The sequence below is a fragment of the Aplidium turbinatum genome, chromosome 4 (genome assembly GCF_918807975.1).
Source record: "Aplidium turbinatum chromosome 4, kaAplTurb1.1, whole genome shotgun sequence".
NCBI lineage: Eukaryota > Metazoa > Chordata > Ascidiacea > Aplousobranchia > Polyclinidae > Aplidium > Aplidium turbinatum.
In genome coordinates, this window is record NC_137475.1 from 5,165,747 (window position 1) to 5,185,887 (window position 20,141).

Sequence of the window (20,141 nt, forward strand, 5' to 3'; positions counted from 1 at the left end):
GCTGCATATGCAGAGTTTGGAATCACTCATAAGGTATTTCTTTGCTCATAATCGTTTAAATTATGCACGTCTTTTACCACTGTACATTTCTACAATGCAGATCTGGGAAGAACTCATGAAAGGAAATTTCTGCGTAACCAAAGGTGTTGCTAGATTTATGTCAACAGATCCAAACCACAGGATTGAACAAGAAAATCGTAAACTCAAGGTTATTGGAGGCATAATTGGACGCACATACTGAAAAGACATCGAATAAGTACTTTCTCATCGCACTTGAATTCTCAAATTTACGACACGACTGAGAAAAAGTAGCCTAGCCTACTATTCTGGCCAGGGCCGTAGCAACAAAGAGCGTGGCCCCCTCCGAACATAATTCCGGGGCCCCTTACAACACAGAAACTGGAATGCGGTATTTAACACAAAATGCAGGGTTCATATTATGTAGCCTATACACAGTAGAGGGCACAGTTTCGCTGACCGCTAATTAGCAAAGCTAACGCTTTGCCAATCAGATAAGCATTTTCGCTAATATTTTTAAATTTTAGCGTACTCGTTAGCGAAAGTAAAGTTATTGGAAATCCGCTGACTTTTTTGTTGAAAGCTAATTTTTACGTCAGCTGCGCCCACACTGTGTAGGCTACACATGTAGCGCAAACAGCAAACTTGGTTTGTTGGTGGTCTTTAAAAAGTTCTTTAATTTGATAAATATTTTCGAAATCGCAGCACAGCGGTTAGGATTATTAGGCACCAACCAAACATTTTAGGGGCCCTCATTCCTTGCGGGGCCCCCTCCGGTTGGAGGGTTCGGAGGGCGCTTTCTACGCCTTTCTGGCAGCAAGGAAAAGAGAACACAACACCATGAGCTTACATTAGGAAAGCTATCCCGAATAACGCAAAATGTTGTCGAATCAATTTCAATCCTCTGACGAAAATGAAATAGCCTATCAAACTTGTTCCCCAAAGCAGTTAGACACGAAACTGCTACCAACGACATCCTTTGGTGTGATGAGATTGGGCAACAGATTTTCAAAGGTTTCATTACTAAGCGCGTAGTAGATGGAAAACCTTCCATAAGAGATAAACTGGCCAGGAAGAAACTGTTTACATTCAAAAGTGCCAATACAATAGCAAAAATCAGCATGGGAGACAAAGTGATCAAAATTAAAGAAGAGTGAAGACTATTGCAGCTATTCATTGTAACATGAAGTAATTAGTTCACTCATTTGGATTTTGTATTGAAAGCAATAAAAATGTAATATAACACTCTTGACGTCGCATATAATTTATTTATTTTTTGTGTTTATTTATTTGCATCAGACTCAAGATGGTCCATATTACAATCAAACATAAAAAGTAGAAACAAAGCAGATAGCCTACTTAACTCCGAAGAGCTGAGTCGTAATGTACCAAATACACAGATTGATGGGAACAGTCTGTTCGCATTAGTTCATAAATCCATTGATTGGAAGACAAGTTACATCGGGTTACAAACTGGTATAATTTTTACGAATGAGATCTTGAAAAATTGTGATATTCAAATGCTGAGGTGATGCTGCATAGTCTTTGCAGAATAAACAACATTATGTAACAATTATTGTATCCAACACGTAAGCGATTACTACTGGATCAAAGGTAGTTACACCACAGGTGACAAGCATATAAAGGCATACAATAGGAACGAAACAACACATTTTTAACAGCAATCGAACATTTGGAAAACCTTGCTTTTAACATGTTTCCAGTACAATACAACCATCGTAATTGTCGTTTCATGTCTTCATCATTGGATAGCAAGTCGTTAATTATTACTCCTAAATATTTCACATAGTTCTCAAAGCAGATACGTTTTTCAATTAAATATATGATCGGATTAAAGTCATGTTTCAACATCTTGGATTTAAATAAAACACCGCTGTGACTCTAATTGACTCAACAAGTAGCTTCTCTTTGAATTGATTGATAAACTTTTTAAAACTTAGTAGCCTACGGTAGCCTATATATTTTGTTCTTCACGATTTTTTTTTCAAGCCAACAGATGCAAAATACAACACAATGAAAGACAAAACATACAATACATAAAAACATACATATTAGATAAACAACAAAGCAACAATACTGTTTATCATCATCTAAGAAACCAAGTTCGGTTATGCCACCACTAATAGGCGTTGCTGATTCTTTTCTCGCAGCAGCTATCTTAATAAAACTTGATGTAAATCCAAAATAACATTTGGGCTTGCACTCTCTTAGTCCCAGCATTGCGAGTGGTTTGTAGAGATTGACGCAAGATAAAAAAAAAATTGCACTCACCTGTGTCATGGCTCCACCCAATCCACTTTCGGATTGCTGAAATTCATTTGTGCTGTTTGGTTGGGAATTTCCTGAACCAGTATTTGTGGTAATAATATTTTATTTAAGAAGCATTCAGTTATTCGGCAATGGTTCAAACAGTCTTGCGTGTAACAACAATGTAAAAACGGGTGCTGCTCTCCAGTGGCCTTTTGGTGTGATCCAAGAATAGTATTGCGAACCTAGAATGGTAAAAGAAACCATCGACCCCAACAAAAAATTTGAGACAAAAATACAGTTTTGAAAATCTTGTAAGGTAACATCCACTTGTCCAGTTTCTCAATATGCATAACTTGGTTCGCAGAACAATCGCTGACACGATATTTTAAACTGGAAAGGGAGCTTGATAAGAACTGTACGTCATTGGGTCAAAGTAGGATATTACAGTATCTCCAAATAGAACAGTGGTATGCTGGTGAAAATTTATTCTACAATTACATTTTCAAATCAGAAGCTCCGGTTAAAAATAACATGTCAAGGATTGAGTTCCAACTGGCTTTTTGAAACTATTTTAAATTTAGACTTGTGTCTCTATCCTAAACTTTACAGACTTGCAACATGAGTAAAATTTATCACCAGAGTTAAATTTTGTTGACCCGAAATTAAAACTTTCCACAATCAATTAGACTAATATTACAATCATATAGTTTAGATAAAATAGTTCACTTTTGTGCTTTTGTTTTTGCAATACAGATTCGATAGAGAGATTACTTTGCTATTATAAACTATATTTGAAAATTATACACACACCTTCTAAAGTAGCTGTAATTGTTTTTCCTAACTTCCCCACTACTTCGTTCAGTTGAGAAAAATCTTGCAATCCAAACACTCTGTCCGCTCTCCCAGTGATCGTCTGAAAAACATAAAAAGCTTCAATTATAGCAATGAACATCGTTACCCACAAATGATGTTGCTGTTGGCAGATGGTTTTCATTCATTTCTTAACACCGCTCCAAATTTTACTGAAAGTTTTTTCAGTTCACTCCATTATCACTTCTTTGGTATCCTTTAAATTTTTTTGCTGTCTTGTTTTGTTGGCCCATCTCTGGTCAGTAAAGTTTAGATGGTTATTTTTTCTTTGTTTTTTGGTCATCCGATGAGAAATGCGCAGTCTGAAACGTCCTTGGCCATTTGACATAGCTATGATTGGGGTCAGGGTGCACTTCCACTGCCAATCATGTCTTGGTAAAGCGACACCATTCACCAACTTTGTTTTAACGCCGGTGCGTTGAACTTCAGTGAGCATCCAGTAATAATAAATAGAATTTCTGCAAGCCTGCGGTTTTTTACATCTCGGCTACTTTTTGTTCACCTAATAGTTAGGAGATAGTCTACATTGAACGCTTGCTTAAAGTTGAAAAATAGCAGGTTATGTTGTCCTACAATTTATTAACTTCACCAAAAGTGCAAAATTTCATTAGGTGTCGAATTCACTATGCTTAGCCTACTACCAAATGTTTGACTTAAATTTATTTTATCAAATGTTTCACCACAATGCTGCTCACCAACAACTCGATTTCTGAATAGTGTGCCACACCGACAGCAAATATATCGATTCCCATGGATCGTGCATAGTTTGAGCTTGCTTCAAGATGTTCGTCATCATTTGACCTGAACACAAACCATGGAGTTTTTGTCATTTTTCTTTAAAGCGTAACAGAAAGAGTTCTTCTGTAAATTGTGGTATAAGAAAACATGTCTATATTCTATCATTGTCCATGGCTACAGGAAAGAAAATGTTCTATCTTTCTCATCAATTGAGAAAACTCGACGCCGACAAAAAAGAAGATATTTTACAGAACTAGCATTGCTGGTATTTCTATAATGTCAAGCCTCAGAATGTTAGTATTGGTCGCATTTGTATGAAGTAATTCGTAATTTTCTTCATGGATCCGAACGGTCACGCCTGACCCTAAACTAGCCGTTTGGAGGCCCTGACTTCCACTAATAGGCAAAGCAAACATCAGCATGAGATAATTAATAGATCTAATAGATTGAATTTCGCTTTTAGCAGCATGATCGTTGCTTACTTTACGATGAAAATACTAAAGACCTGTTTTAGCTTGATGCTGCGGGTTCGTTATTACCACAGCAAACTCGCAGCATCAGGCTAAAACAGGTCGTTTGCATTTACCTCGTAAAGTAATAGATCTAAATTCAACAAAAGTACAAAAACCTATCGTGTAAAATTTAAACAGCGCCATTTTCATTTGGATATGAAAACTTCTATGTTAAATCCATACTAATATCACCTCACAACACCTTGACAAATATTTCACTTTAACAAACCCGAGATAACGCGTGAAAAAATGTTATGTCTAAGGTAAGCCATAGGAATCTGCAGATCGCTATGATGGTTTAAAAGCCATTTGTCTCCTTTCTTTGAGCTTCTTGGGTAAGAGTCTATCCTTTTTAACGTTTTAACTTTCTTCTTTTCTTTAAATTTGTTCGCAACTGAAAACATTGACACACAAACAACATTTTGTTTTACTTTCCGTCCGTTAAAAGAAGAAGAATCTTTTGTGTGTGAGAATCGTCGTAATATGAAGAATTCTTAAAGTCCAGGACTGATTTGTTGATTGCATGAGCAGTGTAAGTTGTGTAACCTTGATAACGGATGTCATCGACTGCAATCTGCAAAAAAGTAAGTCGAGGGTGTTATATTTCTGTGAAACTTTATGCGTGACAGATATTGCAGAGCAGCCGATCGCTTTGCTCCACGGTGGCGTCATTATAACCTAATTCACTAAATGGCGTCTTTTGAACAACCAAAACGCGACATCTGTCTGACCCAAATGACAGAAGAACATGATATTTTGTTTCCGAATTCGTGTTTGTTTGTTTGTGTAAGGTATGAAAATGGGCGTGGTCGAGATGGGGAAGGAGGGAAATGTCTTCGTTTGTTGACTAAGTGTTATAACTTCCTTTTCTCCATGTCTCTTCCAAGGTAGAAAAGTTGCCGTTTTTTCGTCGTTTCAACGTCTAAATCTAAACACCTTGAAATGATACAAATAAAGCAACATTTTTGGGCTGGATTGTACGTACAGTAGGCTAGGTTGTGACGAAAATACGACAAAGCAGGTTCTTAAAATTAAAGAATAAACAAACCGATTGATGGAATAAAACAGCCTGTTGTCGCAAGCCACGTAAAGTAGATTTTAGAACAGACGATGCGTTTCACTGAGGTCAATGAAACTCTTCGAACTCTCAACTTTTAAAACTTCCAAGAGGTTTCTAGTTTATGCAATCAGTAGCGAAACAACAAACAAGAGGAGCTGTCCTTTCAACTGATGACCCAATTCATGACCCAGCCACGTCACTGCCCACAGTTAGTGGACTAGGAGCGATATCATATGGTTGGATTAAGGAACATAATTTGTTTATAATTTTGAGTAGACATAAGTTGAAAACAATGAAATATCATTTATTCATTGAAAATTGCTTTATCAGATATTGTTACCATGGCAATATTCAAGTTGTAAACCTATTCACTAACATGTTCACTCATTATTCAGTTGTTTACCTCAAAATCTCGCGGGTTGTCAAATTGCCCCAATTCAATTTCTGTCTCGATATATTTTTGGTCGTTTAAACCCCTGAAGAAAAAATGAAGACATAGAATTGAAACGAATCAAAAAAAAAATTGAGAAAATCTGAAAAAATGTGACAAACATTCTGTGCAATTAAATTCAAATCAGTAAATACAACAATCTTCATAGACAAGACCATTATACAAACTTATAGGAACCTGAATACCTATGCTTTTGCTAACAGTACATCGAGATAAATGTGACACAACGTGACAGCCTCAGCAAGCTTATCGTTACAAAGCCGCAACAATATACCAGTGGTTTTCAACCAGGGTCTCGCGGAACCCTAAGGTTCCGCCAGTAAGTCTAGGGGTTCCACAAGTTTCCATTCAAATCCGAGAGTCTATTTTAATATTATATGCATATTGTTTAAATATAATCGAATATTGATTAGGTTTGCCACTATTAATAAATATGCTTCACTTTAACACGTTCGCTGCGATCCCGAATTTTCGTTGTTTTCTGGTGGTGCGATTACCTTTAACTTTCTGCTTTCCCACCAAATTTCGTCGACATGTTTTGTACATGAATACATCTGAACATGAGTATTTTAATTTAATTTTATTAATCAAACGATGTTTTTTGCATAAGGCAATTAAATTATTGAACAGTGGTTCCTCGAGCTTTTGGAATGTTTCATTGGGTTCCGTTCCACCAAAAAGGTTGAAAACCACTGTGTTAGACAATATGCGCTATTGTACTTTGGTCTTTAATGTAACACAATTATTTGCTGAAATGTGTCACCAAAACCAAAAGATGCAATTTTATTTCAGTTAAAAAAGTTGCTGAATGACGACCAATCAACGGTTGACCAATTCTAGCCCAACTCACTTTGTTCGGTCGTAGTAAGAATATTGAATCACTCCAATGCTTGCAAAACTTTTCATATCAAACTCAGCAGCGATGGTCTTCACCCAACCCCTGACACGATCGAAGTTTCGAGTGTCTTGGTTGTTCACTGAACCGGAACCATCAAGAAGAAAGATCATATCAAGATGTTCCACCTGGCAAGCTAGAAATGAAAATTTTGTAGAAAGCATAAAAATAAGACTAAAAACAGCTGAAAAATATACAAAACATTTTTTACTTTTCTTTGCCGCTCTTTGACTCCTAGACCACGTATTTCCGAAATCATCGGAAGAGAAACAAGTTCCATACGTGAAAAGGTCATTTGAACAGTTTCGTACTCTGAGAGGAGAACAAGCCTAAAGAAAACAGGGCGATTGAAGTCTTTAAGCAACAAATATCTTTAGTTTGCATTGAAGCTAATTGAGGAAACATCTGAACATCTATAAAGTGACATTGAGCTTTTATTTGTACAAAAAACTACTGCGTAGGCTACAAGAGACAAAGTAAAAAACACATATAATGAAGAATGGATCAGCGGTTCTCCAATCTTTCATAGTTTAAGACTTCTTTCAAAGAATTATCAAGCGGGAGGAACCCTTGCACTTCTAAGAGGGACTTCAAAGAAAACGCTGGCAAAACCACTTGTAAACAAGACGAATTGTAGGTCAATAGAACTCAGGTTAGGCGCCACTGGTACAGATATAATGGAACAGCAAACAACTTTAACAATTATATCAACAATGAACCAAACGCTTTAAATTTCGCGTCCAATGGCTGGAAGTTACTTTGGTTTTGAGAGTGGATGAATCTTCATACCGTTACTTCATTGTCGGTGGGTTTTGCTGTTATCGTTAGTCCCATAGAATCGATGTCTTCAATCGCCTTCCCGGTCTTTACTTCCATTTCTTGTGGCCTTACAGAACGACAAACTGGTGCTTCAATTGTGAATGAGAAATTGCAAGATTGAAGGTCACCCAAAGATGTCTTTTTCGATGTTTCGGTTCGAAACAGAGCTTTTGGTGATCCCACAAGAAACCTTTTTGAGAAAATATATAAATAAAACTGTAAAACATTAATGCTTAGTATCATATTACCACCTAGACTAGTGATTCATATAGGTTTTAAAAAAAGAAATATTTTTTTAAGCATTAAAATCCACATATGCAAAATCAAGAAAATGAACTATCTTCTGACAGGTGTCAAACCCACAACCAGTGGCGTACGCAGGATTTTCTCAAGGGGGGGGCCATTGAGAGTAGCGTAGCCAGGGATTTTGAAAGGGGGGGATTTTGATGACCGGCGGGCGAAGCTCGACGGCGCTTTCGCTCAAGACGACACTCAGCGGCGGGGGTCTGGGGGCCCTCCCCCAGAAAATTTTGAAAAATTACTTTGAATTTTGGTGCATTTTTAGAGCATTTTCAACAAAAATGTGGGTATGAATATTCCTGTAAAATGGTGCTGTCAGGTGGCATAGCAAAAGGATAAGATCATGTTTTCTGCGGCATTTTTCGGAAATAAAGCTAAGTCTCTATGTTTTCTTGTTGTTAATTCCTGGCTATGTTTGAATGTTTGGTATTGGCAAAACTCGCTCTTTTAATGCAGTTTTGTTTAAAATTAGGCTAGTTTTTTTTTAGACTGAAAGCATCATTCCCAAGCATAAAGAGACTGAAAACATCATTCTCAATATCGTGACGTCACACGCGTGCCAAGTGGGGTTGTACCCCCCCCCCCCTTGGCTACGCCACTGGCCATTGATATCCCAGACGTCTTCATGATATCCCAGTATGGTTTTAGTTTAGACTATATCCATTTCTCTCTCACTGATCACTGCAATAGGCTTACAGAACACTATGCTACATTGGCATACCTGCCCCATAAACATTGGTCGTGAAAAATACGTGAAATTCTGAGGAAACTCGTGTAATACACGTATATTTCTCGTGTTTTTACGAGCCAATGTTTATGGGGTGGGGTGGGGTAGGTGGATTGGGCCATGTATTTCGTATTGGCTTAGTCTATAAAACAACATTGTTACAGTAATTGCTTTGACAGAGCAATGCAAAACATATTAAATGCCTTAATCTACGTCGTTAACTACTAAAAAATTTTTAAGGGGGGGGGGGCATGGCCCAATGGCCCCCCCCCCTGCGTACGCCACTGCCCACAACCATGCTTGATATGGACGACTCGGTTACATGTCTTGCAATACAAACGAATTTATTTTCACACGAGTCAGTTCAGTTCATTCAAAATTCGTCATTTTTATATTGATTCAACGTCTGCAGAGGTTCGTTCAAGCGGTCCAACTACGAGATAACCTGCAACAAGTTCTTCAAAAAGCGAAGCGAAACACATCCTGTCACCTATTTGTTATCAGGTCATGTTGTTACTCAGTTTAAATGACGTTTTACTTATAAAGTTCTGCAAATATGGTTTGCATCAAAATCTGTGCTGCAACCGCATAAACAATTCGTAGATTCCCAAACGAAAAGAACGTTGTTACGCAACGTTTTACCATGGTTTTACTGTACAATATACATTATACAAGTCAAACTCCTTCAAATCATCTAGCAAATCTGTCCCTTTTTTTACTCTATTTTTCTTTTTTCTATTTGAATAAGCTGAAGATACTATATTGCTATAGCGAAATCGATTCTTAATAAATTACACTATAAGGATTAGATTGTTGTGCAAATGCCAGCATTTGATGAATGCAAAGAGCAGTACCATCGTTTTTACATTGATTTACGGTCTGCAGACGTTGAATTCATGTAGAAAAGAACCGATATGCTGACTGGGAGTCACCGATCATCCCGTACACTCGTAGCCTACAGTACTGAAATTACGTTATTTCAACATTTGCGTTAACCTGATACGCACCGAGCTTTTGCAGAAACGTAACTGACACACAATACAGTAAAGAATTGAAATTCATTTACAGTAAATGAAACCTGACGTCGATTGCGTTTGAAATATCACAACTTTGTGGTAATTCAAACTTACGCCCAGTGGTTGAAGATTTTGATTAAGTGGACGGAAGGCAAAGAAGTTAAACATCAATCCCACCTTCAGGCACGCATGTCAATAAATGTCTTCTTACAATTACAACAGCGTGATTTCAATAAGTATCGAACTGACGTCCTTTCGGTCGTCGCTCAAGGGCTTTCGTCGCCCAGCAATGCAACCGCATAGCTTGTTAGTCTATGATTGAATGTTCAGACATTGTCGGATGTCGTTGTTGCAAACAAATGTATTATGTTTATTTTGTAACTATTAATTCACAACAATATGATAAATTTTTATAACCCAGTGGCCTCAACCATCAAGAAATGGTTGCACCATTGTGCATTGCAGACAGTTTCGGTGCAATGTAGCGTTCAATACAAATATGTCAGTGACTCCATTTGCTAAAAACTTTAGTCAGTGAAAGAAGATTTGACAATGGTGAATAATAATATTCAAATGCAAACGGTTAAGTGTGTTGTACCGAGGACGTCCACAGTTGAATTATCAAAATGTGATTCGTTGCCTGTTTAATATCAATGTAAAAAAATAATGATAAACTGAACAAGCTAATGTTGCCTCATTACTTACATGGAAGACGAAGAATTTGGTGATTTTTTAGACACAAATTTATAACCAAAGAATGTGGTTGTTCCAGAGTGCGTTGGGTTCCTCAAGTTGCTGATGCTTCTCTCCTCGATGTTATATCCTTTTGCCCAAAAACTTGAAGCAATAATAATAATAGTCCATAAACAGATGCAAATCTTTCCGGTCATTTTTGCAGAGCAATGCAAACAAGTTGTCGTTTTTTGTAATGTGATGTTGTTATATTCCGTCTTTGAGAAAAACTGTGCAAAACTCAAAAACTGCAAAATCAAATAGGTCAATTCTAAATGTACATTAGCCTGCTAAGTAAAAAACAATTTGTAACAGTAATCGAATCACGTTGCAAGTAATCGGTATCCAGACAGCAAAATCCGTCATTTTTACATCTGCAGCCGTTGAATCAATGTAAAAATGACGAATTTTGCTGTCTGGGTATAAAAATTTGCCATTTGTTTGAGCATGTAATTTCTCTTGTTACCTGCTGCCTACACATTTGAAAAAGAAAATGATCCTGCATTGGATATCGTAATATTTCTTTTTTGTTTGCCCTATTACATGAGTTTTAAACAGAAACCGCAGTTAACTCGCTGACCTGAAAAACGTGCACAAAATTTAAAAGTTGACATTCCTGCAGCGGGCAAAGCAGTTCAAGAAAAGTTAAGCAATCACAAAGTAAGCAGCTTGTTCAAGCAGGATGCATTTCTGCTTCAAAATTTCATTTTTTTAAAGTGTTACAAACTTAGCCAATTAAACTGAATTACTTTCCACTGCCTCTCTTACGTTACTTTAACGTTTACGTTTTGCCGATTTCGTCCTTTATTTCACCTCTGCTACGTCATACCACCTAAGCTAGTAACCTGTTGTTATTGTTACGTAGGCTAACGTTTATGAATAAAAACAAACTAAAAGTGTTGCCAGCAACCATAAAATAATAATTTTACAGGTTGAATTCCGTTTCTGCAAGTGTAGATTACTACGGTACTTTTTTTACAGTTTTTGTTATACCCTGTTCAAATAATCTGGATTAAGTTACTTCGTATTTGTAATTTATTTGGTAATTTTTTTCTGTTAGAGGAAAGCGAGAACATAATTCATTTTCATTGCAACGCATTGTTTGAAAAAGCTAGTAATCAGGTTTAGCACAAAATGCCAAACTACTTGATTGATTGAATCTTTATCTTCGGACAGGGAAAGCTTCTTTGAGAGCTTGAACCTGGCAGTTTCGCATACTTGTAGAATGTAGATGCTTTAAGTTTAAACCACTGACGCAGGCCCGGCCAACAAGATTGGCAGAGTGAAGTTTCCGATTGTTGAAGTGTTGTTGCCAGGGAATTTTTCCATCCATTAAGTGCCGCTGAATGGAAAGCAGTCCCCTTATAAAGGGCTGCTCAAGCGCACATCTCGAGAGTCTAACCAGCGCCCCTTGATCTTCTTCGTTCACGAAGTAACGCGCAAACCAACTTAGCTATCGAGTACAGCCAATTAAATGACTGTTTCTTCTTTAAAGGAGAAACAACATTGTTTTTTAATTTAAAGTGATTGAAGTTTTTCAAATTGCAATGTTAGGCTACTAAATCCAAGCCTTATCTTACCAGGGTCTTTTCTTTGTGTTTACTAAGCTTAGTCCTTAAATTGTCTTGAATAATTTTACAGTATCATTCCAACAAGAAAACAATTCACAACACAGAGTTTTGAGTCTGATTTGTAATTGCATAACGAAAATTGCTTTACAAGGCAAGAACTTTCGCAGTTTTATAAAACGTATAAAAAATTATTTGGAGGGACTGCTTTAGACTGCAGCCAGGCCCACAAATGCAACATTTCAGTGCATTGTGCAAAATCTGCAACCCTTTTACGTTTTTTTCATGCTACATCAAAATACAACAAACGTCATTTACTGAAGATGCGATCTAATACAATCCATGACCATGATTTTACTGACAGTGATACAAATACTGTACATTGTACAACACACTTTTGAATGGTAAAAAAACTGTAAAAGCAAACCAATCATTAAATTTTGTAAAAGCAATACTTTAACTGATTTCTCTTCTACTAAAACAATTGGGATTCTGCATCTCTGCAGTCCTCATCTTCTTGTCCATAAGCAACTTGTCCAAGTCGCTACTGCCTCGGAATACAATAAAACATAAAAGCCGTCGGAATACAGACACAGTTAAGAGATAAAAATTAATGATAGCCTACATAAAATTATCAAATTACTAAAAATTCACTTCCTAATGAAGTGAAGCTTTTTTTTCAAAGGCTCTGCGTTGAAAAAGCGCTGTTGAAATGTTATCGCAAATTGAGGGATTTTCTAAATTGTTGTAGTGAAATTCATTTAGTTCTATCTCATCTGGCAACACTTCAATTGTTTAAACTTTAGTTTATGCTACTCCACTGTAGTAAGTGTAAGCTTAAATTTGTATTCTCACGATAATGCACAAAGACTAGCTAACGTAGCCTAAATATTAAAGCTAAACTTTTTAGTTTTTTTCCAACGAGTTAGTCTAGTCAGGTAGAGACATGCTTGGCTTAGGTTATCTTTTTACCAATGTGAAGCTTCAATTATGGATAGGCTAATAGAAGGCTGATCCACTAGTCACCAAAACTAGACCAAGTTTCTTCGTTTGAGCTGGTCAACTTATCGTCATGCCACGTTACTGTAAGAATAGTTGACTTGATGCAATGATTGGCATAACTATAAAGTTCATTTCAAGACATACTTTAATGTTATATTTGTTAGCCCTTTGCAGCTAGTCTTATTTAAATAAATTTTACTCTGAAATAATCAGTCGAATTATTCTAATCTAAACTAATAGCCTAGCCTACCCTACGGTATGTCTAGCACAAGAGTAAAGTCTCTTTTTCATGAGACGCTGTTCAAATATCCCAAGAGAGAAAGATTATCACAATCAGTAGTAGCCGTAGATAGGTTTGTAACAAACGTCAGCATTGCAAGCATGGTAAAAATGAAATGGAGTAAGGGTAGGCTATGTTCTTTTTGAGCAGCCCCAATGTGTGTGAAGGCAAAGAACTTGTTTTGATTAGCTTATGGCAAGCAACCGAAATAGAAGTCACAGACGTGCACATTCTAGTGTTGCCATACCCCGCCAAGTGAGTTTTCTTACATCTAATAAAAATTCCCAATTTAATTAAATTATCAGTGCATCACGTTTGAAAAATAAAATTTTTACTTTTCATCTCATCCTTGCACAAGCCTTCAAACTCTGTTTTCCCCAGCATACTTTAATTTACATCTGGCAGCACTGACACAAGATGTAAAAAAAAAGAGCAATGTTTTGCAAGAAAACCTTTTTTTTAGTGATGTCGAAGCAGTCTTCTGAAAGAACGAAATCACAAACACTAACTGTTTTGTGCCACATTCAGTCGAATGGGAGGATTAAACTAAGTTTGCCCCGCACTGTAAGAAAGGACTCACACTTCGGAAACAAGAAAAACGTAGGCCTATACATTTAAATGTCCATTTTTATCCTGCATATAGTTTACTTTCATGGAAGTGGTTATACTTACGTATAGCCTTGGCGTACGACCAAAAAGCTTTGATTCGTAGCAGTGTTGCCAGATGATTTTTTCTTACATTTATCGTATTGTAGGCTACATATTATCCACCACCTACTTTTATTGCTAAAATCCATCACTATTTATTTAAAGTTTTGGCTCTGGTGTAAGTATTCATATTGATAGCGATTTAGTAAGTATGTTTTATTTATTAGCTCTTGTCCATAAAGAAAACAAATGACAGGCGGAGAACCATATCCAAACTTTTCACGCGAAATATTCTGGGTTTTACGGAAAAGCTTGAACTTTATAATCTTGGAATGGGATAAATCAGATAGATTGAGCATTGATGTTGCTGTTAACAACCATGGAGAAGCGCATTCGTGCCAGCTTTGCAACTATGAGATTACATTACAATCAAAAAGCGTTAATTTTCCAGTAGCGGAGAAACTTTTTGAAGGCGATCCAACCTTTTCAAAATTGTTGACCAACTCAGAGGACGAGTTTCCGCTTCGCATAGAGAGATTTCTGATAACCGGAAACAGCTGTAATGTTGTAACCGAGAAAGTCCGTTATACTTCTGCAGACGATCACCAAAGTTGTCAGTCATCACGTGACGAAATCGACATTCCAGAAGCCTCCAAGATGGTTCTGAAAATTACTTGCTGTTTTGCGGATGTCACCAATTCTGTTTCTCTCTTCAAAACTTATCTTCATTACTTGAAAGTTTGTTACGAACCGAACTTTTTTGCAAGCTTAAGCCTGGTGGAAGATCCAGAGAACCATGCCACTGACTTCAATTTTGTGTGCAGCGATTTTGCTGCTTATGTAAACAAGACAGTCTTGACTTGCGTATCTTCAGGTACCGAACACAGTGGCTTCATTACATTGAAGATGCCATTGACTGTTGAGAGCGTCAAAGTGCGGTTAACTGTCGCAACATTCTGTGGACCAACTAAAGGGCCTTGTGGAGTGCTTTGTGTTTATTTACTTGGGCCATTTGGGCTTCCAATTATAAACGAAAGTGACAGCGTATCTGCTTGGTTAGAACAACTTGTCAGCTGGGAAAGTTATGGCGTTGTGCTGAGTGAGAACCTAAATACCTTACAATATTCTGGACTGCTGCCTCCATATTTTACAAAAAAACTTTCCTTTAACAAAGTGAATGCGTTTGACTTGACAATATTTCTTGTTTTTGACGCCGATAAACCACCATCTCTTCAAGACAAAGTACATCTTTCCGACAAAGTCCAGCGTTGTATTGAAGAGATCATGACACTTAACATGGAGGCATCACAACGATCTTGCAGCCAAGCGTTGGAACAAACTATGCTTCAGAGTAAAGACGCTTTCAGAAAACGTTGCAACGAAATCTCAACAGCTACCACAGTTTCTTCCATCTTTGACATAGTGGTCTACAGTACTAACAATGAGTTCAGGGATGCATGTTTGTCGTTGCTGAACAGCGCGACCACTCACGGGTTCCGAGAAGACTTGTACGAAGTTCTAAGTGAGTATACAAAGAAAAAATTGGAAAATAAAAGGCACAAAAGAAGGTTAGAAGAAGATAATGACGATTTGGAATGGAAATTGTTAGAAGAAAATACTCAAACTCTCTAATCAAACTTGTTGTTCACGTGCATGATCAGTATACATTTATTATCACATTTTTCATAACACCAACAATAATTTCAGAACTTATTGATGCCAAAGCATAAACTGTGTCACAATCTTTGACATTATAGTGTTAAGCAAACGTTACGACAACGTCTTTTAACAACACTTATGGAGCCTCATTCAATCAAAAGGTGTGAGCGTTTCTGCAGACTCCACATCCAAGAGCGAACTCCTCTCCCGTGGCGGGATGTTGCACGTGTAGTGGACACTCCTTGCCTTCTAACTGTCGAGCTTTGTGTCCGGCTGGACAATGAGGAAGATCAGTCTTCGGAAGAGTTGTGATGCGCTGGAAGTCATCGTGGCATGGTTGGCAGAAATGGGTCGTCCCAAAGCAGAAATACACAGCAACGGAGCAGCAGTATCGGCACTGGAAAATGAAGGTGCCCAGTTAGCACTCACCATGTAGCGCTTAGGACTTCTAATATCATATCATGCTTTGGGTGTGTTGTGTGGGAGGGAGTGTCGGAACCCTCATACAGCTGGACCACATGTAGTATTTGAACAGTCTTTTATTTTGTTGCTGACGATTCGTCATTTTGGGAGTATTTTTTTAAAGCATTTCATAAATTGTCGAATTAATATCGTAGTAAATATCCCATTCTTGCTTGTTTTAAGGCATTATGTAAAATATGGTGAAACAAGCGTCTAGCATCCGATGTATAGGCCTATCAACATTGTTCTTAGTTATTTTTTGAACCTGTAATCAACTTATTCGTATTTCTTTGTTTGGTGTTGAAGACAATCTGCTTTAAGTGAAAAATAGTTGTCACATTCAATGACCGTTTTACAAGAAAATATTAGATATACTCAGTATTGATAGAGCGCTGCCTCCATTGTACATATGCGAACAAGTTGAACAGCTGCGATGCAGCTTTATAGCTACATCGGTGAGTGCCGAGCAGAAACAAAATTTAATGTCAGTTTAAGAAGTTATTACTCATTAATAAGACAAGACAGAACATCGAACCATGCCAAGCGATTAAGAGTCGTCCGAGAAGCCAGAGAACAGGGTTGCGTTAAAAACCGAATTTGTTTGGTAAAAGAAAACAGGCTTCAAAAATGTAACATAAAAACCCAGTGTCTCACTACAAAGTATTTTCAAAAAAGTTATAAGAGCTATATCACAAACAGAGAGCTTGAAAGATAACATACATACCTTGTATTCAAGAAAGTCTGTACCATGTTTTGGGCAGATCTGTGCACAGGAAACATCAGAACAAGCTCCACAAATCAATTCCTGGGGGTCGAAAAGGTCTTCACCACCGGCCTCTGCGTCACACCTTACCTCCCCGCCATAGTATGCCTGGAAGAATCAACAAGCTGATAAATGTGTCCTTTTTACATTGATTTAAGGCCAGTATAATTTATGATGAATATATGTAGAGGACAAATTTTACTCGCTGAGAGCTGACATGATAAACGGCCATTTTCCGTTTTGACAACAAGACACAAAATTTGAACGCTTATTCAAGCAAGAACATGGTTCGGATAATGTTTGCCTCATGCACATTAACTAATTACATGCAAACCCAAGCTTTTCTGCTAGTGCAACATCAGTACGATTGAGGTACGATCTATCCGTAAATTCTCAAAAGTTAGAGAAACAAGGTAACGCCAAAACAAACAGGTTACGATTAAACCCCTGGACATTAAAAAAAAAAAACTTCATAAAAAAAAAAACGATGACCAAAGAGTGAAACTTTTCGGTGCACGGTCGTTTGGTCGACAGACATTTGGTCGACAGGACGTTTGGTCGACAGGACGTTTGGTCGACAGGACGTTAGGTCGACAGAACGATTCATGTTTGGGTTAGGGTTAGAGTCAGGGTTAGATTAAGGTTATGGTTAGTTAACTAACCCTAACCCTAAAATAAATCGTTCTGTCGACCTAACGTCCTGTCGACCAAACGTCCTGTCGACCAAATGTCTGTCGACCAAACGTCCTGTCGACCAAATGACCGGGTACCAACTTTTCATAGGTAAACACAAATCGATTGGCAACACTGGAAACAACTGACTTGACATACTCAAAAATCAGAGAAACTAAGCAACGACAAAACAAAAAGTTTACTATCAATCACAAACCTAGCACAAAAAACACTGATTTACCTTATTGCACTTGCAGCACATGTAGTAAGCGTATTTGTTGAGAGCAAAACCGGTAGGGTCGTTATAGAAGCGGCTACCGACCGTAGTGAGGGATTCATTTTCATGGAGTCCTTCGTATTCCAACCTCTGCCTTGCCTTCCGCTCCACTTCTTTTATCAGCTCCCTTAATGGCTTGAGGTAGCTTTCCAGAGAAACGTGTTTTACTTCCGTCTGGAAACGTCAGTCTGATTAGCCGAGTACATCACAAAGTACCAACTTTAATAGGAAGCGAAATACTGCATACACCACTAACTGAAGGCTCTTCAGTATGTAAAACTGCCATGATCAAGCTTCAAAAAAAAATCTTTTTCATTTTTAAAAATGAACACATTTTCAATCAGTTAAAAAAATTCTATCTTTCAATGGTTTACTGAGGTTGCATTTGATACAAATCTGGTGTGTTTAGGCTTTAACCTTACGATTACCCTTTGCTTCAAGTAACACGCTTTCGCGTTTCCAAAACACGAACTCACCTTACATATGGAACACAGCATGAATCCGAAGGTAATACGTGGACCGGCCCATTGTTTCTGCAGCTGGGTCTCACAGCAGTGGTGGTGGAAAGTGTGGCCACAATCCAGCTAGAAGAAAAAACTTGTGTTTATAAACTTTTATGCAAAGTTATGGTAGTTTCATTACAGAAGGACTAACAATACCCAGTTGTAAGTAACACTTTGAGAACATGAAAGCATGGTACGTTCTTTGGATGAAAAATTAACTTGCGCTAGCGTAAAAAGTTGTAGGAGATAGCATACCGATACTATTTCCTATAGCTTGTTAATAGCTAACAAGCCTGTTTGCCAGTTGCATATATAAAAACAATTTTTGGGGTGGGCAATTACCCCCTTTTCCCCCCTCCCTTAGCCTGCTTGTACATGGGAATACCTGGACAGCAGGAGCAGCTGACAAGGCATCAGTGAAGCAGATCATGCACATATCGTCAGCGTCTTGGTTGAGAGAAGGATTGCAAGACGAATGAAGACATTGCAGACATTCGACCTCACCCTTGACTCCACCACACAGATGGCCACAAGCGTGGGTCTTGGTGCAAGCCTACAAATAATGAAGGTGGTTTAACACGTGATAATTTTTAATCAGCTTAAAAAAACGCAATTTCTGTTGTATTCACGCTTATATCTGCTGGTGAAAGACTTGGATGAGGAAGGAGCCAATATCCAAGCTCATACGCAACAGATCTTTCACTTTTATTGCCTTTTCGGGCGTTTAATTTCACTGCAGTTGAAAAGCCGAACCCACACAGTAGTTTAGTAGTGAACAGCCACAAAACCTCACGGTATGATATTGCAACGAAGAGCATGGACCAGTGTGATGGTATCAGCTAATGTTGAAACACTTAGCAACCTGTTTGATGGTACTTAGTGATCTGAGAAGCGAAGGTCTAATGTACAACTCGTCATACTCACCATCGTGGCGTATTGTTGGCAAACAGCATCGGAGCATACGTTACTGACGGCAAGCTGACCGACATCTGACGAACTGCCGCAAAAGCGACAGACCCCAGTCGTAGTTGTCCTTTGTCTTTGTCCTATACAAGAACGCAATCATGTTTATAGTCAGCTACACTGCAAACAGAATAGCTGCAAAGGCAAACAGATGGTACGAGATTCACACCACAATATATTGACTTTATCTTATTATTTGTACAAATATTAATTTCTCAATAGCAGTGATAACTAGACTTCAGAGCCACAGCTTTAATAGTGATGCTTATTCAAACAGAATTCTCAATGCGGGTCAACCGACACCTACGGGTGGTCATCATCTTGTAACCGAACCTGGTGATCTGGACTTGAACTCCACGATCGCTTTGAGAGTATTGGCATCAGCAAGAGCCATGAACCAGAATAACTTGATTCTTCCACATCCCTCATGGAGGTTGACTTGAATCGCTTCCTCCTCCTCTTTAAAGATCTACAGAGCATGAAAAGAGTTAGAAAACTTAACTTACGGTAGTTTTGCCAGTCGAACAGTGATAAAACCTGTCATAAAAAATAAACAAAACCAAATTCAACCATTTAGTTGTAAATGGAAGATTTATAAAAGGTTTCCAACTGCGAAAACCACATCTGCTCCCTTCACACAAACACTGCACAATTGTACATTATGATCGAACTGATATCAAACCATTTTGGTTACAAACTTTAAATTATTGTCAACACTCTTACGCTGGAAGCATATCAAATAAGAATCTAAGAAACTTACCTGTCGTTGATGAGAACTTGTCCTTTTGTTGAGGTGAAGATACCGGTCACAGTCTGAACACAAGTTGCCGCATTCGTTGCACTGGACGATTGCCAGTGTTACCCCATCGTCATGGTTCTCACAAGTCAGCTGCAAAAACAGGAGGGTTCAGAATCCAACATATATGAATACATAG

The 20,141-nt window shown here is 37.9% G+C and overlaps 2 protein-coding genes across 2 annotated transcripts in view; both read right to left on the reverse strand.

The window, feature by feature from the left end:
- Window positions 1–944: 944 nt before the first annotated feature.
- On the reverse strand, window positions 945–7,691 carry LOC145768850 (integrin alpha-D-like). The gene is made up of 9 exons (XM_082580456.1): window positions 7,605–7,691; window positions 7,027–7,144; window positions 6,771–6,951; window positions 5,873–5,945; window positions 4,841–4,983; window positions 3,855–3,960; window positions 3,100–3,202; window positions 2,311–2,381; window positions 945–1,097 (listed from the first exon to the last, which is right to left on the reverse strand). Exons 1-9 carry the CDS (start codon window positions 7,689–7,691, stop codon window positions 945–947), a joined length of 1,035 nt encoding a protein of 344 aa, XP_082436582.1.
- An 8,029-nt stretch (window positions 7,692–15,720) lies between these two features.
- LOC145768851 (E3 ubiquitin-protein ligase MYCBP2-like) overlaps window positions 15,721–20,141 on the reverse strand; it is a 72,583-nt gene continuing 68,162 nt past the window's right edge. Inside the window, exons 85-92 of the mRNA XM_082580457.1 lie at window positions 19,967–20,095; window positions 19,540–19,675; window positions 19,168–19,289; window positions 18,629–18,796; window positions 18,217–18,324; window positions 17,705–17,914; window positions 16,753–16,899; window positions 15,721–15,963 (exon numbers count right to left, since the gene is read on the reverse strand). Coding sequence (XP_082436583.1) covers window positions 15,721–15,963; window positions 16,753–16,899; window positions 17,705–17,914; window positions 18,217–18,324; window positions 18,629–18,796; window positions 19,168–19,289; window positions 19,540–19,675; window positions 19,967–20,095 — 1,263 coding nt within the window. The remainder of the gene's footprint in view (window positions 15,964–16,752; window positions 16,900–17,704; window positions 17,915–18,216; window positions 18,325–18,628; window positions 18,797–19,167; window positions 19,290–19,539; window positions 19,676–19,966; window positions 20,096–20,141) is intronic.